The sequence below is a fragment of the Macrosteles quadrilineatus genome, unplaced genomic scaffold (genome assembly GCF_028750875.1).
Source record: "Macrosteles quadrilineatus isolate MER2022 unplaced genomic scaffold, UCM_ALF_1.0 Scaffold_8__2_contigs__length_117827958, whole genome shotgun sequence".
NCBI classification, from domain to species: Eukaryota; Metazoa; Arthropoda; class Insecta; order Hemiptera; family Cicadellidae; genus Macrosteles; species Macrosteles quadrilineatus.
The window spans coordinates 60,517,227-60,540,448 of NW_026542601.1; the positions used below are offsets into that span (position 1 = coordinate 60,517,227).

General features: G+C 33.5%; 1 protein-coding gene across 2 annotated transcripts; it reads left to right on the plus strand.

The window, feature by feature from the left end:
• Positions 1-1,541: 1,541 nt before the first annotated feature.
• On the plus strand, positions 1,542-22,308 carry LOC128999913 (GTP cyclohydrolase 1-like). Of its 2 annotated transcripts, XM_054426691.1 has the most exons (6): positions 1,547-1,685; positions 12,624-12,755; positions 20,141-20,350; positions 20,695-20,892; positions 21,333-21,417; positions 21,827-22,308. In XM_054426691.1, the coding sequence occupies exons 1-6, from the start codon at positions 1,619-1,621 to the stop codon at positions 21,954-21,956; spliced, it is 822 nt and encodes a 273-aa protein (XP_054282666.1). In that variant the 5' UTR covers positions 1,547-1,618; the 3' UTR covers positions 21,957-22,308. The 2 variants fall into 2 exon arrangements, with proteins under 2 accessions (XP_054282667.1, XP_054282666.1); XM_054426692.1 differs by lacking the exon at positions 12,624-12,755 and having other exon boundaries at positions 1,542-1,685.
• Positions 22,309-23,222: the final 914 nt, after the last annotated feature.

A 23,222-nucleotide genomic window follows, 5' to 3' on the forward strand; every position in this document is an offset into this window, starting at 1 on the left:
TCTTCCACAAAGCTCGTACCTTCAATGGTAGAAGTGGTGTATCTCTTAGGCAGTATGACAAGTTTCTGAATTATTTTTCTATATAATTGTACTCTCTACTAACAACTAATTTTATTTGGGAAAAGGAAATCCATAAACTTATCATGACAGGTATGTAAAGCATTCAGTTTTTTTACCATTGACAAGTACCTTTATTTCGTTTCCATGAACAAATTTGCGATACTATACATACTGTACATACTATCATTGCACTTATTTACCTTGAGTCATGGTTAACTAGATACAAATGTGGCAACGGTCTACTAGAAGGCAGCAGTTATCCAGAAGGATACAAATTCGATTCCGAACAGCTCTGTCTAATGAGGTGAATTTTTATTGTTATCTAATACACATTTACATTGTATTAACAAAATACTGGTTATGTAGTAAGTACTGTTAATGTCGTAAGAAGGCATAGCAGTTATTGTTACGAAACATTGACAATAGGTGTTTCTAAATATTTTGTAATTATTGGCGAATCTTTACCGGGATCCAAATATATTAGGGTTTTCAGATCTCTGTTAACGATTTTTTAGGAAACAAAAAGCTACAGTTTAAACAAACATGGGGGTAGTTTGTGCCATTTATTAATTGGTATTATTTTTAAATTGTGTAAATACCTTAGATCCTTAGATTGTGATCAGCAACTAGTTTCGGTTCCTAATTGGAGCCATCTTCAGGCTGCACACGAACGTTCTATACTAGTCATCTTCTGTTGAAGCCCATGGAATTTAAAACATGTAACAGTACATTTCCTTCATTATTAAAATGTTTCAAGCTTTTTAATTTCAGGTATAATAATCAATCAAAACCCTTAGAATAGAAAACCAAGCACATGTTAAGCCAGGACCAGGAGGGTTTTGATAAAAAAAACATTACTTACTGTAATAGCTGTTAAGCACGATACATACATATTTAATATACTATAATATATGTTTTTATACATTTTTTGGCAAAATATTGTAATTTTACTCAATAGTAAGATTCACTTTGCTGCCTTGCAAGTGGTATCCAAACAATGATGCTCCATATCTCACCTTTGCAACAATAGTTTTACAGAATGTGCCAGGATGCGACAGAGCTTTTCAAGCACCGTGGCAAGAGTTACAAATAAACACACTTGCTACTCAATAGCTAAAGTAAATCTGCAAGACAATTAGGTCTCCCAAAGTTCGTAAAACAAAAAATCCCCTCGAATACTCACCACCCTTGAAGCAATTTTCTTCAAATTTGCCAATTTTGAACCGCCCACAAAAGCCGGTTTCTGCAGACGCTCAACCTGCGAACCGGTCACCGGCGTCTAACATCCCCAGAGTCTTACGTAACCGCAATTGAAGAAAATTGTTATTTAACGTTCCCCGTGAACTGTATGGACCTTTGTACCCTGATGTTCCGAGTTTATCAAATTTCGTGCAACCCCCATGCAACAACCGGGCAGTAAGTTGCAATTTGTATACTGTATAGTATGTAGTGGTAGGGAGGGGGGAGGGGGGAGGATATAAAGTTGGAAGTTGCCTTGTCTCTTCCCACTCTCTCAGTAGTCGTACACGGACACACACCAACACAAACACCCAACACCATGAAGCCTGAGATCACCACTGTACAAACCATCCAGGTCAAGAACGGATCGTCCGACAACAAAAACAGTGAGTTTCACTTATTTTAATTTTATATAATTATGTTTTAAATTTTTCAATCGTTGTTTTGTTGATATAGTCACAATTTGTTAATTAATAGTTTATTTGTGTACATTATTTAAGTATATACTTGTTGTTAAATTAAAGTTTTGTTAGGTTACTAAGTTTTTGTATACAGAACCCATAGTTTGATACTTGAGCCTCAGAATCCACTCATAAGATGATATTTAAAAAAAAATAAACATCATTATAATCTTTAAAATAATTGTGGAATTGTATCGTTTCATAGCGTATATTAATTCCCGGTTGTTCTTTGCAATAAAATATTTCACCTTAATACATTCTATACCATAAACAGTTTTCCTGTTTAGACTTCCTCAGTCAATGTCAATGATCACGGTTACATAACAATAATACATACCGGTACTTCTTACGTAACTACAATAAGTTTGATTTTAGTTTAACCAACCACTTATCAATTGGCTTAATTTAATTATTTCCCAGATGGACACTTTTACTATTCTATAATTTATTTTATTTCGTCTAAGTGAATTCAAAATGTAATTCATGGTTAAACCCTAGATTTCGATATAGCAATAGTGTAGTAGTTGAGCGTAGCGAAGCTCTTATACTATGCTCCTGCTTTTGTTTTACAAATACTCCTGATCGGCTGAAGCGATCTGCACGAAATTAGCACATTATAGTAACCAACCATGAGAAGGTCTAAATCTGAAATGGTACAAATCGGATCACAGGGCTTTTCCCATTTGAATTTAAACTGTTATAACTTTAAGATGGGCCTTATGGGTTAATTGGTCGCTATGACATTATTTTGCGAGATATAAATAAAAATGTAAACAAGAGTCGCAACATATGTTAGTCAACAAATAATCTTAAATAGCACATTACAAATACCATTCAGAGAAATAAATTTCAGAGGTTGAATTTATTAGTCAGCTGGGAGTGTTTTAGTTAGGTTAGCACGTAATTGTTGTTGATAACAATGGCGACAGGGTTGCCATGGTTACAGCTTCTGACAGTTTCCAATCAGCAACTCAAGGCCGGCCGGTTGCGGGACTGTCTCTCGAATGAGCTGATTGTAGGCTACTTTTAATAATGTGGAAAACTCGTTACTACGAGGAAAATCGGTTACAAGTTTGAACATGAAGTGAGATAGTTTATATAGACTTAATTTTGTTTACAAAAATAATGTTTGCCAGTTTACTAATTCAAATCAATCTGAATTCTTACTTTTTAATTTTAAAATATTTTCGTTGTTTATCAGTGTGTTTCAAAAACATATTGTCCTCTAATTTGAGACACTGATATTTACTTAAGTTTTTTTTTTTTTTTTTTTTTTTACATTTGGACTTTTATCTCATTATTACTTTTAATTTATATTTTGTATGAAACCAATTTCATTTTTCAAACAAATTCGAATAAAACGTCAAATAAATTATTTTGAGGTAATATTTAGTTGTATTATAATTCTGAATTAATTTAAATTTGTCCTCTTTCCGATTATATAGTAGCAACTCTTAGTAAAACCTTATTACGTAACGTTAAATACGGCTGAAGCTTTAGTGTGTGATTGAAAATACAAGTATTGAAATTAAAACGGTACTTTTAGGACAGTTAATTAAGTTGTTAAAATTCTTATTATATATTAATAATTATAAACATTTCATAATTACAAAATGGTTTCGCAGTTATTGCGTGAGTTAGTCCGAAATTAGAGTAGTGAAGTGTAGATATAATGTTACAATTGGAAATTATATGATAATAGTAATTACTTATGATCATAAAATACATACACATAAAACGTGACGGTATATAGTGACGGTGACGTACATTTTCATTGTAGCAAGTTAGTTAAACGAATTTCAGCTCCCTCTAGTCAAGCTTTTAGCGTTATCAAATCACATTTTGACACTTGTTTTTATTCCAACATTTCGCCTAAGGTAACAAAAACTCTTTAAACAATCAATATGGGAAAATAAATCATTTTATAATAGTTCACAATATAATGATATAACAATTATCAATTATCACTAATTGTACAGTAGTATTTTACACATGTGGTAACTGAATTAAAAAGGCTAACTTAAAAAAAAAACAGTCATAAGTTATAGTATTTTACGCCACACTACATTATTTTGACGAACTTCCCACGCAAGGATTCAGTCCAGAAAACAGCTGTTTGCCGCCAGCTTATTCAAATGGTGTTTCATTGCGTACTACTGTACTGTAATGAGTTTTGCCGGACACCAATCAGCTGATTATACTATATTTAGGTGGCAATGAATTGTTATAAACAAAAACATAACCTCTATTATAGAGGTTATGACTAGTGATTTTTAGCCCTTTAGTTGGTAAAAAAATATTAGGATTTGTATAGATTTAGTAGTATGGCGTAAAATATCGTACGTAAAGGACTGTTCACACCGGCGTAGCCAGACGTATTAATACTTTTTCGGAATACGTAGCTGACGTAGCTCTTAATGTAATTCATAGAGAGTGTTCACACCGGCGTATTAATACGTGAGCTACGGAAGCTACGGCGCTGCCACTACGCCGGCTAGCTACGCGTAGCTCGCATAGCCGAATACGCGCTTGCGCACTAGCACACCGGGCTGTCACCGCCACCCTCCCTCCACCTTATAATTAATTTATTAAGCGGTAAATGTTGGACTATAACACAAAAATTAAGAATCACTTTAAAAAAATCATTAAATCACTATAACATAACAACCTTAAGAAAACTTTATATGATCAATATAATAATACTTCATCATACGAGTACCTAATGTTCACTAACATTTTGCTTGTAAATCTCCTTATCGAAAAAGTCGTCTCTCTTAATATGGTTTATTATGGTTCATATTGTGGGCTGATATTTATGAAACATTAATGAATTTTTTTGGACATAGGCCTACGTTTTACTTACACCATAGAATATTTTATCATGTAATCCATGGATGAGCCAAATTATTGCATGTTTTCTGATAATATTTATTTTATATTATAATATAGCACAAGTCTACTATATACGGCCTAGAATTAGAGTGAAACATTTTTGTCAACATTAACTCATTAATCAACAGACTTTTCAGGTTACTATAAAAGCTGCAATTGATCCGTGACAATCTTAACTGAAATCCATAAAACGCTAATAAAAATAAAGAATAAAATTAACAAATATAAAATAATATAATAAAATAAACAAACAACAGCCGGCTCACCGGCTACGTAGCCGTCAGACGTAGCTGCGGTGTGAACAGTGCACGGGCGACGTATTAATACACCGAATACGTCTGCAGACGTCGGGCTACGCCGGTGTGAACAGGCCTTAACTCGTCCAAAATGTGTGTACCGGACTCGTATGGTAATCCCGTACTCGACTTCGTCTCGCACGGGAACGACCACACTCGTCCGGTAAACACTTATTTTCAGGACTAGTAACGTAATATACTATTACATAACACATTTCAATTTGAATGTTTGCCAAATGTGTTGTTGAAAATGTAACGATACATCAAGTGTGATGCCACCAGGATGCCACACAGCTGTTAGTTTCAATGGTATTGATTGTTGGGCCAATCTAGATCAGCTGTTTGCAATATCTAATGAAGGGACGCAATTGATCCATTCATACACACAGACCACCCCCTCTACCAAATACCCACTGTTAATTGAAATTCATATCTGTTTACATACACGATGAAAATGTCCAATTCATAGGTTTGCCACTAAACTACAGTGTGTCCCGTTTCCGTGAATAATCGCGCAACTTAAATCAAATTACAGAGCACATGATTTAATACATTTTAAATGTATAGAGTATAGATTTGTAATTTGAAAATTTATCTTTTTCTGTACACTTATTCATGTTGAAACCTTGATAGCTGTATTCTCTAAAGAATATTCATTTTTAGATACATTTTATTCCAGCTTCATGATAAGAAAAAAAACCTTGCAAGTTGAAAACTATTGTTTGTTTATAACAATGATTCTAAACAGTGACTATTTATTTTTATAAATATAACTGTGATGAACAAATAATCACATTATTTCTAAGTTTAAGTAGTTTAAGGATTTCAGTTCAGTTTTAGATTTCCCTTGCAAAGAGCAAATGGCTCTTGGTTTCAACCCGTAAAAGCTCTTTCCTCTCTCTTTGAAGGATTTCACCCTTCAATAGAAATCCCATTTCCTTAAATGGTGATGTCTTGCTCGGTGTCGACGTGACCTACTCTGCTTATCACATAAAATAATTAAAGTTCCGGGATGTATGCATTATAAACGATAATGGAATTATAAAGAAAAGTATTTTATATGTAAACTAGGACGAGTTATGAAGGAATTAAGGGTTTTTATTTAAAGGATTAATGCGGTAAACTTGTGAAAATATTTAACGCGATCATCCTACATGTATCCTTTTGAAATCATCCTGGGTGGTAAATGATTATTCTCACACATCAGGGAAGCTTCAGTTTTTAAATATACTACTTTACATACTGCACATTTAAAATTGTTATGTACCGAATGTATATTTCATTAAATATGTCTTAATTAAGTATTGTTTAAAGGCAACACAAATTCAAAGGGAGAAATAAATTTGAACTAATTCAGAGGGTAAACCAGGGAGAGAGGGCCAAACCAATAATTAACCAATACAAACCAAATTTTGTTGTTTCATTAACCATTTCAAAGCATCAGTATACTTGATTAAAATTATGATATATATTGATTTTAAAGCATTTATAACACGATTCCCTACCTGGACCACGGTATATTATACTCTTATATACACATTGGTATTTGAAAGGAAATAGCTTGAACATACTATGAAAACGTTTAGCTAACAAAAAAAGTTTATACTTCAAAAGTTATATTTTGTTATCATCTTCAATAGCACAACAAAACGATTAGGTTAGTGTAACATTTTCTGCACAGTGCACACGCAGGTCTGCTGCTATTCCACCTGTTCACAACCCGTTTGCTCAGGTGGGAAATATAATATTTCTCGCGTCAAGTTTTCTGTGGTCAAGGTTTACCTTCAATAACTTCCGGTCGAAGGTTTTTCCGGCTTGGTCTCCTTGATAACACCTTGTGGTTGCACTGCTATAACAGCATATTAGTTACTAATGACGACATATACAACGAAAGTGACGACGCTTTGGACCCATTGAATGTCATCTGTTAGGTCTATTCTGTACTCTACATGCCTGAGCCGAGTATCCCCTAACTCTTGTTCAGGGTTTAAATACCTTAACACGTTGGGTGCTGATGACGGGAATTCCCGCAATTGCTTAACATTGAAATAAATGCAACTTTTATGTTCAAACATGTCGACAGCACGAATAGTGTTAACGCGATTGCAAAAGTTGATACCGCTCAAACTGGTAGAGTAGTTTTGTATTTATATTTTGTTTCACCCCTAATTTTTTTTAAACCCAGTAGTTGACAATTTCATTTTATAGAAACTTACAAACGAATATTCACTATAAATAGTAGGTATAAAATATATCACTTGTCTGGGTAAGCACTCTGTCCTGCTTATATAAACAAAGCGGTAAAAAAGTCACGACTAAAAATTGTGCTTGATCACAATTTCCTAGAAACTGATTTAATTTATTTCCAAATCATAGTTTTCGTTCCTAACTATTTTTGTTGCGTTCAAATATTTTTAAGAGATAGGTCGTCGAAATAACATTTTGAACGTTAATACGGATAAAATCAAATAATTCAAGCAACAGCTATTTATTCCTCACTAGAATGGCTCCAGCCTGGATCCCAAACCAATAAGAAGAGGACTTGATATAATAACAGTTCGAAATGCGAAATAAAGATTCTGGGGTCCTTTCTCTGTTACTATGTCCTGAACAATATTTCAGTTCTTTTAAAATTTACTCATGTAAAACGGAAATTTTCAAACCTCGCCATTCTCAATTGTGAACAGTTTAGTGTTTAAACACTATTGCAGTTTCACACTTGCTCATTTACATCAAAGTATAATTTTTAACGACCGTTCGCCTGGCATCCAGAGTATACTAACATCAACTCGATTGTGCTATCAAATAGCCAACGGCTAGCATCAGGGCTTAGACGATTGTGTAGTCCTTCTTTATTTTGTTATTGGAGATCGTGCCCTATACATTGAGTTTATATTTAATATTATTAAATAAAATATATTATTAGCTAAAAATAGTGAATTTTATTGATGAAATAAAATATAAAATTATCATGGTTGTTTTGGTTGTACCTTATTAATTAGCGTAGCGTTTGTATTGTTGGTTTGGATTGCCTCTGAATGCGGATGCGAGTATTTTCAGTAGAAAAGTTGAAAAATCGAGTCTATTACCCTTTTCAATTAAAACCATGTTCCTTTTAATGTAAGAGAATAAGTAGATGCATACGTACCCCAGTTAATTGCGTACTCGTCCCTCTATTTAGTATTTAGGGTTTGAACGATGTATCCAAACACATAATTTACTACTATGAAAACATGGTGTGAAAGCTACAATCACTAAACACTTATGGTTATATATCAATATCCACTCATTTCCTTATAACGGGATAAGTCTTATCGGCATCGGTTATTCCCCTTGAGGATGATTAGTTAAGAGCCTCATAGTTAAATAACTCTTTCCCAAAATACTTCAAGACGTAAACTTGTGTAATTATTTGATTGTAAGTGTTTTTAGAAGTTATCTTTTTCTTTTGTTTTTAAATTGCCAATACCTGATTCCACTGATAGCTGAGTCATTTGCTAGCACGTGTTATCACTTGACAGATGAAAGTGTCCTTCTGTTTGTCTAGATAAAAGTTTCACGGAATCGATATTTTGTTGGTAGAGGTCATTATTGTTATTTGTTATTATTATTGTTAATAATGGGACATTGTTGCACTTAAAGGGCAGTAGAACGCGCGTAGTAATTCATCCCTGAAGAAATTATTTCTCAAAGAAATCCAAGACCACTAACTAATTAAATTTAGAATCACATCGACTTAAATTATGAATATGTTTGTCTGTATTTTAATTCCTCATACAATTCTAAATAATCTTGTATCATTTTTCTAACTTTGAGTTTTAAACCGGTTTCTATTTTGTGTACATATTTCTAGCACGTTCGGTATTGTGACAATTTCAGATAACCAAGATTTTGCAATGTCAAGTGATCGAACCACAGTATTCTTGTGTGTTGAGTATCGTGTAATCATCCAAGTCTTCTTTTATATGTAAAAAAGGAATATATGTTTTTCAAATAATTTGGAAACTCTTTCGATATAAACATTTATTCTTACCTACTGAATACTTATTTTCAATGCCATAGAATCGTTAAAATTAAAATAACTAAGCAAAAATGGTTGTGCTGTAGACCCAACTAAACACCAGACAAAAATTTTATGTTTATGCAATATATAATTTAAATATATTAAAAATATATAGGGGTAAACAAACTAAAAATATAACCATCCATTGAGCAATATGGTCAAAATACAGTTCATAGGTAAAAGGTCAGCTTACTAAATGGGTTGTCTGAATATTTTCTATGTAAAAAACGTATATTATTGGTAATAAAATAATGAATTGTTTACCAATCTGCTTTAAATACCATCACGTGACCACAGTTCGAGTTATTTATACCCCGGTTATCTAAGACTAGTTGCATTGTTGTCCTCACCACACCCGTTACCTGTGGTCGAGCCCCCTGCTGTGGTCGTAATGCGATACGATATATCGATATATCGGTTTACATAGATATCAAGACCGGTAAATACTACGGTATTGGTGTAAACCAGTGGCTGGTTCTGACTACTAAACTTTCCGTTGGTTTACAGCCCTGTCGTCCTTGGAAACCGTTCTCACTCGCATAGAAGAGAGTGAATATCCTCAAACATTTCGGAAATTGTTTGCATTATCATTAGGTATTTAAATATAGTTGATACACGTATTGCACATAATATTACAGAATATAGCACATATGACATGCAGATATTAGTGAAACAATAAACTGTCGATATTAACTATGAATGGCTGACATGTCTTCAGGAAACTGTTTTTACTAAATAGGTTAACTGAGTCATTCAGCATTGATAGTTGGTTGTCTAAGCTAACAACCAACTCTACAAACACTTATTTAAGCAAGGACATTGTCTGTCTAAAGGGTGTTAAAAAATGGCTTTTTTAGCAGTTTTCTTATACAAACTTTGCTATTTAAAATTGGTTAAAACTCTAAAATGAAAAACTGTCAAATTTATGACCCAATTATTTTTCATGTATAATTTGTTTCGAGTATACAGCTCAGCGCGCTCATTTCGGTTATTATATTAACAAATATAATTTCGCAACTTAGTAATCATTTTCGTTTGAACTAAAAATAAACAAAAGAAAAGTTTGCGGGTTTACATGCTGATTATTAAGAATTGTAACGGATTCAACAAATTGAAATTAATATTTTTCGTAGAAGTAACATGTTTTGGAACTTGTATAATTATATACCTACATGAAAACAATTATATACATGTAAATACTATTTCATCTTTGACACGACTTACGGTTTTTTTCTAGATTACCTATATAATGAAAAAAATCTAAAATAAAATGGAAACAATCACAAATTTATAAACAAACACAACGCCTACACACGTCATGATACAGTCAGCTGGGAGTTGGGAAGTTGAGCCAGGATGACTCAGAGAACAGCTGATGATAAACAGAACGTTCGTCTATGATAAGCGGTGATAGTACTGCAGTGGTAGGCGATGAACCGGTTGTCTAATGACGTCACTGATATTCGTGTCAGATCAGGCCTTTCCTCTACAGCAGTCTTCCTTGTTTCAACTTTTGGGATTTTCGACAGTTCGGTCTAGTTTTCTGCGAATTAACTGGTCTCCCTTGTTAGTGTTCCCAATTTACGTCATCCCATAGAGAAGTGGGTCTTCTAATTCTAGTGTATGTGGTCATCCGGAGTTTGTTATTACCATACATCAACAGAATGTTTCTTTACGTGAAAATGATATCAGGCAGGCAGGTAACCGAAGGCCAGTGAGTCATTTCATCTGGACCAATATTGTCTGTTATCAACAAGTTTACACAGCAGAGCTTTATTGGGATTTTCCATTGTCAGCTAAAAGGCCAGGTGATTCAATTTAACTAGAATTTGGCGAGTTGTGAAATACCAAAATGTTGTCACGAAATCAGGCGTAGTTTGGTCACCGGTATCCATTTAGATTGTACCAATACTTGCTTTAATGTTAAAGTATAATAAATTAATGTATATATTCCTTAGCCTGAAGATGTCTGTTGGATGACTATTTTATGCAAATATCACGAGCTATATTTTTGAATTTACTATTAATTCAAAACATTTCTCATTCACCTTGTTGTGTTATGCGTTTGTTTGCTTGATGTAATTTCCACTTTATATGGTGTACTCACATTGATTTGCATAATTGAAGAATTTAAATGCGTATAATAAACAGATATGGTAATATTTACTCTAAGGAATTATTTTTCTCAGAAAGAAAATATTTTCATGAGAACTAACAAGAATCAACGTAACCAAATGAAATGTTTAGTTTGACTTTAGTTATTTAACTACAAGTTGACACTTATTTGGTATATCGCATCGTAATAGTGCTTGCTTATTGTGTCACAACGATATAAGAAATATTTCTCCGAAAAATTCAATTTCAGCCTACTAGATAATGGGAAACTAGCCTGCCTTTTTCATTTTTAATTTTAAGAGAACTTTTGGTAATTTACACATACAACAATGAAGTGTGAAATCTCGTGTCCAACAATGCTTCTCCACTTGATGTTTTGAATGGAGTGCGTCACAAACAGATGATTGGCATACGAGCTTTTGTATCCATCATTGCAACGAGGGGTCGACGTATAAATGTACTGCCACCAATCCAACAAATATCCACAAAACTATTTACAAAAATAACCTCTAATGTAGGCGAACATCTGGATTGGGTTTCCATAAATAAGAACTATCAACAAACAAATTTGTGTACAAGTCTGCTAACGGAGATTTCAGATTTGTATTGATTTAATAATATGTATTTAAATTTAAACTACTAAATTTACACTGAGGTGTCACTAAAAAAACTTATTTAAACTTATTTGATATAGAATTAAATGGATGTGTATGCCTACCAGATGTATAGATAATTTCAAAGAGTAAATAGAGACAGATTCAGTTTACGCATAAATAAAAAATAATTTTTTAAAATGTGATCATGTTAGGTTTTGTAAATTTGTAGGCTATAACCACATAATTAAGTTTTGCTTAAGTTAAATGGAAATGTTATCACTTACAGTAGGTACTATATTTAAAATGTCACAGTTAAACAATTCCTCCAAAAGTAAGTACGAGTATATCGTAAGAGGTCTAAATTATTGTACAAATTCGTTAAAAAATAAACCTTTCTGCTTGCATTGAAACAATCATTACCAGTACTCTTTATGAAGAGGGAATTTTATTAGTAACCAAAAGTTAATTTTCTAAATTTTATTCTTGTTTATCGTAGTTTAATTAATGATAAAACAATATTAAAATTCAGCCTTTGTCGTTTAATATTTTAAGTAAATCAGCCCTTAAGAAGTAGGATCAAAGGTTAAAACAATATAGGCGTCAGGAAATACCCCCTAAAGGCAATAAGGGTAGTTAACAAACTTGTGGCTTTTCAATGAAGGGGTAGGAGCAGTCTGATTGGTCAGAGGCAAGGCGAGGCGAGCTGTGATTGGTCGGCTGGAATGGATGCAGTATCGACCAGGCAGTGATGACGTAACAGAGCCACTGGTGTCTATATCTGAGAGTCGACGGAGTAAACGACAGTCGCGCGCGCTCCTGACATAACCTCACTTCGCGCTCCGTCTATAGGCAGTACAGCAGCAACAGGTTGTAGGCCGCGCTCATATATATTATTGTGTAGTGATGAACGGGTCCACAGAGATGTTGAAGAAGGCTATGAGGAGCAGAACCAAGTCGTGGCAGGAGGAGGTGCAAGAAACTGACATCGAGGTGCCCGGGACCCCTAAAGCCCCTAGGACTTCGACCACCCCAGGTATAATGGGCTGTGATAACAAGTCGTCCTGGGTTTAACTTCATTTCTCATTTACTCGTTGGTCACTAAAATATTCAATAATATTATTTGTTTGTTTTTAATAATGATGTATTAAAATTAATTGTGTGGACATTGTGTAAATAAAAACTAACTACATACTTACTAGTACTCAAATATTATAATCAACTGTTGTAATTTTGAAGATTCAGTAACTTTATCATCGATCATAATATATCATTATTATTCTGCAGTTTTTGTTTTCCCCACAATTTAAAAAATATTAATACCTAGTTGTCAATTTTTATTTACAGAAATTTCATATCATACTATTTATCGCTTGTAAACAACATATTATGAGTTCAATAATGTTGAACTCAATTTTTATTTAATTTTAAATTCTTTATTTTATCTAAACATTACCAATTTTTTGTCATGGCATTGATAAAAATTCAATGTAAATTATTCAAGCCCTATGAATTTTATACCTAATTAACTCTAATGTCATGCTAATGTTTGTTTTTAAATATATCGACAACTTATATTTTAATTTTATAATCAAATGTGGTATGCTGCAATGGTGAACAATTGTAATGTAATTTCAAAAAATCTCACTAAAAACTCTTCAATAATGGTGGGGAAACCTTTCATAATGGTGGGGATATATTTGGACAGTCTCAACCCCCTCTCAAAATAATTAAACAAGTCCGAATACTAGAATATTAATTACATTATTTAGTTTGAAGCACGGGTTTCATATCATTTCCATCAACTAATTGTTTTTTTACGTTTCGCTGCCTAGCAAAAGACACAAAAGACGACGAACAAAGAGTATGTAGGTCTCAGAAGAAATCAGCTGAGTAACTGGCTGAAAGACATCATTTTTACCGAAGAATACATAATGTTTTTATTTTTTAATGGGTTTATCTTAGTTGTATTGCACTTTTATACATTTATACAATTTAACTGGGCTATCTTTAGAAAAAAAATTGAGTACAATCATAGAATTTAAATTTGGATTTTGCAGGGACACAATTTTTTAGTTTTGTACCTTTTGCGAAAAATAATATAAACATGTACCATCCAAAACTCTTTCTTTATTTTGGTTGGGCACACTCAAAACATGTTACCTATAGACGAGATTATGCTTCATTACATTAAACATTTTTATTTTAAGTACATTTCTTGGTTATTTCCGTGGCCCAAAAGTGTTTGGGGGGAAGGATTTAACACTTGAGATTCCTATCAAAAAATCAAGCAAACTTGTTTGCATGTAGGGTACAGTTTGAAAAACATGTCATGGTTTTATCGGACACTGGACTGTGTTTATTTGTTAACAGTCACATTAGTCACATAGAACTAATATGTCTCTGTGCATAAGTTACTAAACAACGTCCATCCCTCTTAGATTTTATTTTCTTATTTGAAGTTCGTCTGATCGAAGGCTGAGAAAAGTGGCTTCCCTCAGCTTTGCTTTAAGTTTATCTATGTTTGAGATCGGTGACCGATACTTGATTTTTCACAAACCCCCAGACAAAAAATACCACCACAAATTTCGTTTATGTAAACCATTCAATACACTGTGCTTTCAACTGCAACACCATATTACAACTTTATGTTTTTCAAAATTCAAACCTGTTAACAACAATGGAACAGCTGATAACTGTAGAAAGGTACTAAAAAAACTTAAAGACACCAGCAGCTTTGCTTTGCCAACAGGTCATTAAGATGTAGATTTCATCCATTCTATGATTATGTAACAATTTTGCAAACCATATTATATAAGATGCCCACTTGCCCAGTTGGCAAAGAATTTCTGCCGTTGATGTGCAATCAATTAGCAGGACATTTATTACACGGGGAAACCCATATAAACCCTACGAAAGTGTTTCTACAACTATAAAGTTATTTTGAAAGCTAGTTGCAGACTTGATTACGAAACTGTTGGTCAGGTTAAGAGGGCAAGGTCTAAGGTAATTGTTGTTCTGCGTTAATTCAACCGGTTGTAAAATATAAAAACCGGCGACCACTTCTTGTGCGACCTCTTGCTGCTTGTATACGACCTCATCGCGGATGAATTAAACAGCTCGTGAATACGTAATATTCCATCGGAAGAAAACTTTTATCTTTTCAAATTCCAAGACTCAAAGTATTTTAAATATGCATATATAACAATATAGATGTTTTACCAAATCGTCCTTTCCAACTATCGAACTATCATACGGTTGATATTCAAAGAAATGGCGCAATCTTAGCATACAGTCGACACAACAATATTTACGTACTCCCAGCGAAACATTTAAGATAAAATTGAAAAGTTTCGTAAGATGTTTTACTGACGCAAATATAGAGTTCCGAGCTTGTAAGCATTTCAGGCAGTCCAGCAGATAACCAGTAACTACTCATGTCGAAGCCAGTTTAACAATCTTGCTTTACAAACATGTAAACACGGCAACTGATAACAAACTTTGTCTTGACGCTGACTCAGACAAGATTACATTACGTCTTGGGGATGTAATTAATCTGCGTTCCAATCTCCTGACAATTCTTCGTTGATGAGGTTCGATTAGAACCAAATTCAATTTAAGTAAAATTTATGCAATGCAATTTTATAAATCTACTTTATATCATGCAACGTTACTTTTTTATCAGAATACTTGTTAGAAAATGTTTTAACAGATTAAATCATATATAATTGTACACATTATTTCCTGGAATTCTTTAAACTTCGTGTCTGGTGGTGGTCTATCGTGTATTTTAATAATTAGTAGAACAAGAAATATATTAGGTATATTACTGGTGAGTTGTATAGCATATAAAAATCTAAATCTATCATTTAACCAAACGGTATAATTGTCAATATTCTCCTGCAAATAACTTTTTTGTTTGTTTTTATCCAAACAGTTCAAATATTACGTGCAAGAATGGAGGATATTCCTGATACACGGTGATCCCATTACAACGATCTTGATTTACACTTATAGTTGTAGTTTCTCATTCAAAACATCAGTTGAGACCAAGATAACTAAATTGTCTTTTAACATAGCTTCTTCGCTTGTTCTGGAAAGGTAGACGACTTTGTTATTTTTATTTTGACATATTTGTCAACATTTTGCATCATGTAGAAAGTAAAAATTCTGATAATTTAGCAGACTAGGGGAAACCCGTCGAAATCGACGGTTACTTTCAAGGCTTACGTTAATTCATCTAACTGCGATGAATTGGGTGAAATATACATATTGTCAGTTCATATCGCACTTCTGTGCCAATGAATGAACCCTCTAGCATAGTTTTGAGAAATTGACTGTGGGGTTACTGATAAAGCTGGAATTCCTTGACATGGGGGATGTCAGTTAGTTGTCTCGGCCTCTCTCGGCCTTATCAATAACATAAAGTTGTTAATATAATCTCTCTACGGAATGTTAGGTGTAGTGGAATACATGAAGTAAAGTTGGCTTTTATTCTTGAACTGTTAGGGGCCTCCTAGTTCATATGATCTTGGCGGCTTCATTGGCAATAAATAATGCAATTGACATAGCAATTGAACATTTCCAAAAAGCAAAAATACCGTAAAATGGCTGTTACGTATATATTGACGTTTACATATTGTTAATCAACGTATATGATAAATACTTTAATCCTTTAATACGTTTTTTTATGGCGACCATTCATAGTAGGTAAGCCAAGTATGAATGGAGATGAGTGTAGGAAGAGTGGCGCGATCTTGAAGTCTTGTTAGTTACTAAGGCCGACATTCCTTAGATACAGCTGTTAATTAATAGCCCATACAGCGAATGGCAACCAAGGGATCTACAGTTTATAGTTGAATTGGAACCAATTTTTTTTTGCATTGGTATTTATGAATTGGTATAATTATAAGGATAGCACTGCGGGTAGTCGTAGTACTCACTCGTGCGGACGTTGATCCACACCAGGGAGTATCGCATCCACAGTGCATTCCTATAAATATCCACAATTCGTGACCTCCTAGTAGCTGGATTACAGGACGACGCCACCCGTCCCAGTCAAAGGATTATGTGATCTAGTTTAAAAGGAATATGACCTTTCTGTCATGACAGTAGCTGCTTAAATAGTATTTTCTCTTTGTACCATATTTTACAGCCAAAATGTCGTGTTATTTTCAATAATGTTACTAATTCAGTGCGCCAAAGTCCGTAATATAGGCAGGTGCAAATTATTTGTCAAGATAGGTACCATTTTAGGCAATGTTTCTAAGTTTGGATTTTATTAGACACAATAAGAGCAGATACTTCTACATAAATATTTGATATTTTGTAGAATAATATGATAAAATGTAGGCAAAAGTGGCGAAAAAGGCACATACCAACCCATACAATAGATATAAGATAGTTCAATAAGAAATAATTTAAGAATTGCTGTGATAAAAGGATTTTCCACTGATTTCGTAATGGAACGTTATATTGCAAAACATGGCATGATAAAGAAGAAAATCAATTTTAAAATCAGAAAATAACATTGCAAATACTTATTTGGTAGTATTCAACTCCCAATAAATATGTGTTGTTTCAAATACAATTTAAAAATGAACAGCTGTTTCATTAAAAAGTATTATTCTCATGGCCAAAATGTAAACAACTCTGTGGAGGGATCTTAAAGGCTTCTGGGGCAGAGTCCTAAGGGATTTTGCTTAGTTTTTCTTTTCATAACTCATCTACAGACCAAGACCTTTCTTTGGACACCTCTACCAAGTTTCTACGCCCAACCGTTCTCTCAAATTAGTGGGGACAAAGTTTCCAATAAAATATTTAGATTCCCCCATGTTAATCTTATGGGAGAAACTCCAACTTTGATGGCCTGTGGGGCAAAGCCCGAGGATTTTTACTACATGAATTGGTGAAAGGGGGTGTCTACACAAAAAATATTTTATTTTGACACGTCGTTTGTAAAAATCCGTCCATTATTAACGGAGGAGTAGTGTTTTCAAGAAATCGCCTTCACGTATTATATATAAGGATAATGCTAAAATAAACCAAATGATTCAATAAATGCAATAACCTGAATATATAATAATTTGATGGATAACAATAATAAATACGTGAAGTAACATTTTAACAATGTTTATCTGAGAATACACCTTATCCAACAATTTATAAAGCGAACTGTCTGTGTATTTAAATAACATCTAATTTCTAATCTGATTGCAATAATAAAAAATCGGATAATAATAACCTCTACCAAATTTATTCGTCCAATGTTTATGCTTGGAAGGTTAGCACCCTTTTTAATGTAACTAGTTTCATCACTATATGTACTAAACTTAAAATTACCGACTCCTAACATGGTTTTTAACAAAAGAGTATTTTATTAAAATTAATTACCGCAGAGGGTTTTTGCAGACCGTCACTTGCAGTTTGGATTAAAACTCTTTAATGATGGTTTTGGTTAATCTTAAACTAACAAACTTAGTATTGAGGCGTTTGTAAATAATAGATTTATTAGAGCAGAGACCTAAAACAATAAGTGAAAAGTCTTTCCCTTTGTATACTGGTTTCTCAATCATGAATTGTTGAATTATAGGCCCTTATTGGCGGACGTGATTTTTGATACTTTGCCTTCGTCAAATTAATGTTAATAGTTTAACCATGCAGACAAACTAGTTAATAGTTTAACCATGCAGACAAACAAAACGTTTAGACCTCAGTGTCTATTTTGCAATATAGGTTATAAGTCCTGGGTAGTTGCAATGCTATTATTGCTGCCAATCATTATGAAGGAAAGGAGCTTTTTAACATTCCATAAGTGGTTTTCCTTCAAGCCGCTCCTTCGTCGGCTACAACCTCTGAACGACCAACGACGACGATAAAAGAGGGAAACAACCAACAACAAACGAGGAAATCCCACTCTTAAAACTCGAAGATTAATATCGATAAATAACGATAGGATTAAATCATGTCTGTTGAAACTGTCAAGCAAAGGCTTCTTGAAGTGGTTTGCGAATTTCCCGTCTTGGAAATGAATCTTCTTTACTGAATAATAACGAGATAAATAATACTTAACTTCGAGTGGAGAGTGCGTCATGTTTATCTTGTAATTTAGAATTATTTAACTGGAATGCTTCTAACCCTGTAAATATGAGTGATTTATTTTCGTTTTTGTCAACTGATTTATGTAGCATACAACCTCAATTTATCGCACACGTTTTCCTTGTCAAAGACTAATCTACGAAGTGAATATGTTTTTTTCTTTTTTAAATTCTGCTATTCGATAGTGATCTGTGTTGCTTTCATATATACATAACTTCTGTATGGACTATAAACAGTGCTTACGGAGATAAATTGAATTTGCAACTGTGTTTTTATTGATTACTTTTGCAAGACACCCAGTCTTTGTCCACAAATCATAGATCTTTATCTCATCAGATGATGACAAAAATGTTGTAAAGCCCTTGTTTATTGTGTTGCATTATGGTATTTATGTTATTTAATACAGTACTGTATCTATAAGAACACAAATCAGCTTACCGATTTTTAAATCATTAAAAGGACTTTGGAAATTTAGTCCTGAAAGGTTAAAGGAATATCTCATATTTCTTATAAAATAACTGATCTTTATCTTTTCGGTTTTAAAGTTTGTTCATTTCTTTTTCTCACCGGTTTCCTTTGTTGTTAAACAAGATCCACGGACGGGTTGGAATGTTTTTGATAGCGGTCGTGCATGGCAAATTAGCAAAACAAACCATAGTCAAGGGTATTGGCATTGCTCAACTTTCTATGTAGTCTTCGAGGTTATGTTTTTGTCCTCTATCGCACATAGTTATTGTCTACGTAATGGTGTTTCCTTTACAACCCGACGCAATTAAAATATGGCGAACGAGAACGCTCCAATGGTTTATAGCTATAGCTGAATATCCCAATACACTTCAATACCCAATACAACTCGCGCCCTAGCGGAGGTAACTCTTCTTGTACCTACTTCATTCTCTTCTTATAATACCTATTTTATATAATAATAATGTTTTTTGTTTAACCAATATTTCAAAGCTTGAGTTTATGAAATACAGTAATGGGATTATAAAAGCTAAGTGCTAAAAAATGGAGCTGGACTTGTACCATCCCATTTATATTACATTCATTCTTGCCAATAATTAATGGTGTCACCTCACTCCACATCTGTGTCACACTTTTTTCTTTAGCTCAATGTGCGCTGTCAAGGTCATATTACTTTTATGCTAGGTGTATGTTACTTTTTAGTTTTGCAATAACTCATCCAGCGTTTTTTACTCGTATAAAACATAAAGTCAGATGTCTTCATGATTTAAAGGATGGACGTAGATATTTACACATAAGTTAAACTGCTTTCCATCAGCTATATCAAAACTAATCCTTCCCTAAATCATCTTGTTTCAGGTCACGAGAAGTGCACATTCCACCATGACTTGGAGCTGGACCACCGACCACCTACAAGGGAGGCACTTCTGCCTGACATGGCTCACAGCTACCGCATGCTGCTGGGCTCCTTAGGAGAGAACCCTGACCGCCAAGGACTCCTGAAGACACCTGAGAGGGCTGCCAAGGCCATGCTCTTCTTCACCAAGGGATACGACCAGTGTCTTGAAGGTAAACATTTTACGCTATCATTGAATCCTCAAAATTATATAATTTTCCACTAATTATATCATTTATACACTCCATTCAGGCTTTTATAGTCCAAGAAGTAAGTCAGTATAATATCTGGATAATTTCTAATAGAAGGTCGCAGAGATGAATGACTAAGTTGAGTACAAAGCCTTGGCAAGATGGATCCCTCAAATTCCTCATTACTAATATGTACTCTGCTGTTTAAATAACTCTATAAGTCATTATTGAAAAAATATATACAGTATTCCGTTTCTTTCAAACATGGGAAGCTGTAATTCAGACATTAAAATAACTGATAACTTAACCACTCCTTCTATGTGCAGATGTTCTGAATGACGCTGTGTTCGATGAAGACCACGATGAGATGGTGGTTGTAAAGGATATTGAAATGTTCTCCATGTGCGAACACCACCTCGTGCCCTTCTACGGCAAAGTCTCCATTGGCTACCTTCCTAACAAGAAGATCCTTGGTCTGTCCAAGTTGGCCAGGATCGTCGAAATCTACAGCAGGAGGCTTCAAGGTTTGTTACTTATTCAACGGATCATATACTTTTTGAGGTAGTCATTTTAAGTTAGAACTAAAAAACTGTGATGGCAACCTGTCATTTTGGTTTGATACCAATTTTTCTATTGCCTCTTAATTTAACTAAAATCAACTGTAATATAGTTGACCTGTACTGGCCAAATCACTCATTGTGCTTATTTAAAAAAATCAAGTCTGAAAATGGCTGGGATGAGCATAGAACAAGAAAATATTGTTGAACAAGTCTGAAAATACTTATTGCAAATTATTGTTTGCAAACTTATTATTTTTCTTCAATCTATTTACCATCTGTGATAAGAGTAAAAACACCAATATATATCTTCCTTCCATCTTATCTATTGTATTTAACCCATTAGGTAATTATGGTAAAGTCATATTAAGGAGAGTTGCTTATTAACAGCTAAATTTCCATTGCAGTACAAGAGCGTCTGACAAAGCAAATTGCGATCGCAGTCACCAAAGCAGTTCAACCCATGGGCGTAGCCGTTGTTGTTGAGGGAGTGTAAGTATTAATTTTATTTTTTTAATAGGTTTTAATAGGTATTTTATTTACATAAATATAATTTTAAAATGAATTTGATTTACATGAATTTAATTTAATGCATATTCATTTATACACACATCTTACAAATAAACAATGCACTTTAGACCTAAATACAAATGAAGTTATCTAGCTACTGGGTAACTACTTCTCTAAAGTTGTTTGCACATTTTTAAGAGATTATTATATCATCTTCTCTAACTCATTTTAAACCAAAGATTTTGAATCAAACTAAACCAATATCTACTGATTCTGTTAATGTACACATTACATTTACCCTAACTAGTTGCTACATCAGCTAAGTTATTCCACACAAGTTTCCACTCTAACATTTTATTTTGTATTTTTACTGATCATTGTGTTATTGCAGACACATGTGCATGGTTATGCGAGGTGTGCAGAAGATCAACTCCAAGACTGTCACCTCCACCATGTTGGGAGTGTTCCGTGACGACCCTAAGACCCGCGAGGAGTTCTTGAACCTGGTTCAGCAACGCTAACTTCCCTCTCCACCTCCGCACAACGACCTCCCGCCAAGTATTATCAGAGACAATAACACACTCACACAAGTGACCAACAAAACATTCCTGTCTTTCAATTGCATTTAATTCAAATTCATTTTAACAAGGAAAATACTCGACCAGTGATGGCTTTATAAGATTAATTTTAAGAGTTTTGATTGTTGAAGTATTTAAATTGTTTGTATTTTTAGATAGGTATATTTTTATATTTGTAGTTGTTTTCACTATTTCCAGTTGTAATGGAATTGTTTGCGTATGATTGAGGACCAACCTAGTTCTAAGCTGATAGTGTGCAGTTGTTACGATTGTTATTAAACATATATTTTATGGATACGTTTGTTTTATTTTTCAACAATTCTCTTATTTATCCTCCAGAGTAATTCTCTCAATTTTTTACTTAATATTTTTATTGTATAACATTAAGATAGCAACTTTTAAAATTCAATCCAATGTGGTTCTTAAACATACAACTCAATTAAAGTACAGAATTTTCTTGTTTTTAATAGCAGGGAATTTAATTAATCTGATACATACTTAGTGAAATGGATCTGTGAGATTCTGAAGCCTATAGTTTTCCAGAGGCATATATATTTGACCTGAGGCACACTTGGACATAAAATGTTGAGGATATTAATAGTTGTTTCACTTTGTGAAAAGTGTCCAATATTTCAAATTGTATTCAATTCGCTAAAAAAATTATCATCTTTCTTTAAAATATTAATCAAGTTGAAGGTTAATTAGAGCTTTGAAAATGATTAATCTTTAGAGGACGTGGATGAAAAGCAAGAACAGAAAAGAATAAAAAAGTGACAAGAAATAAAGAGACAGTGAGAAGGAAGAGAAGGAAGGAAATGGTTGGAGGATGGACTAATTGAATTTCAAAGTAAATGTTGGGATTTGTCGTCTTCTGAACTGAACAGAACCCTCATTGAGCGTGCTAGCTATTATTACACAAAGTACAACTACAATTTAGAATTTTTTTAAATTTAGTGACTTTTTTAACTTTCCTCCAAACACTTAAATGTACAAAAGCCGACTCTATGGGTTGTATTTAGGGTATAAAACTGCAGATTGTTACACAAATTAAATTATAAATTATTTTAAAATTATATTTTGACATTTATAATATTAGTAAGATGGGTTTTCTGTAGTATTTTTGTGTAAAGAAAGTCATCTTACTTCTGCTGGGACAGGGGCTTACTATATACTTTCAGACTGTGACCCTTTATATAGAAGATTACAAAT

What these genes read in the sequence shown, in the direction of transcription:
- LOC128999913 (XM_054426691.1), top strand. Translation starts at nt 1,619, where the DNA reads ATGAAGCCTGAGATCACCACTGTACAAACCATCCAGGTCAAGAACGGA. An exon ending in TAGGACTTCGACCACCCCAG is followed by an intron (nt 12,756 to 20,140) that starts GTATAATGGGCT and finishes ATCTTGTTTCAG; the next exon opens with GTCACGAGAAGTGCACATTC. An exon ending in GCCGTTGTTGTTGAGGGAGT is followed by an intron (nt 21,418 to 21,826) that starts GTAAGTATTAAT and finishes GTGTTATTGCAG; the next exon opens with ACACATGTGCATGGTTATGC.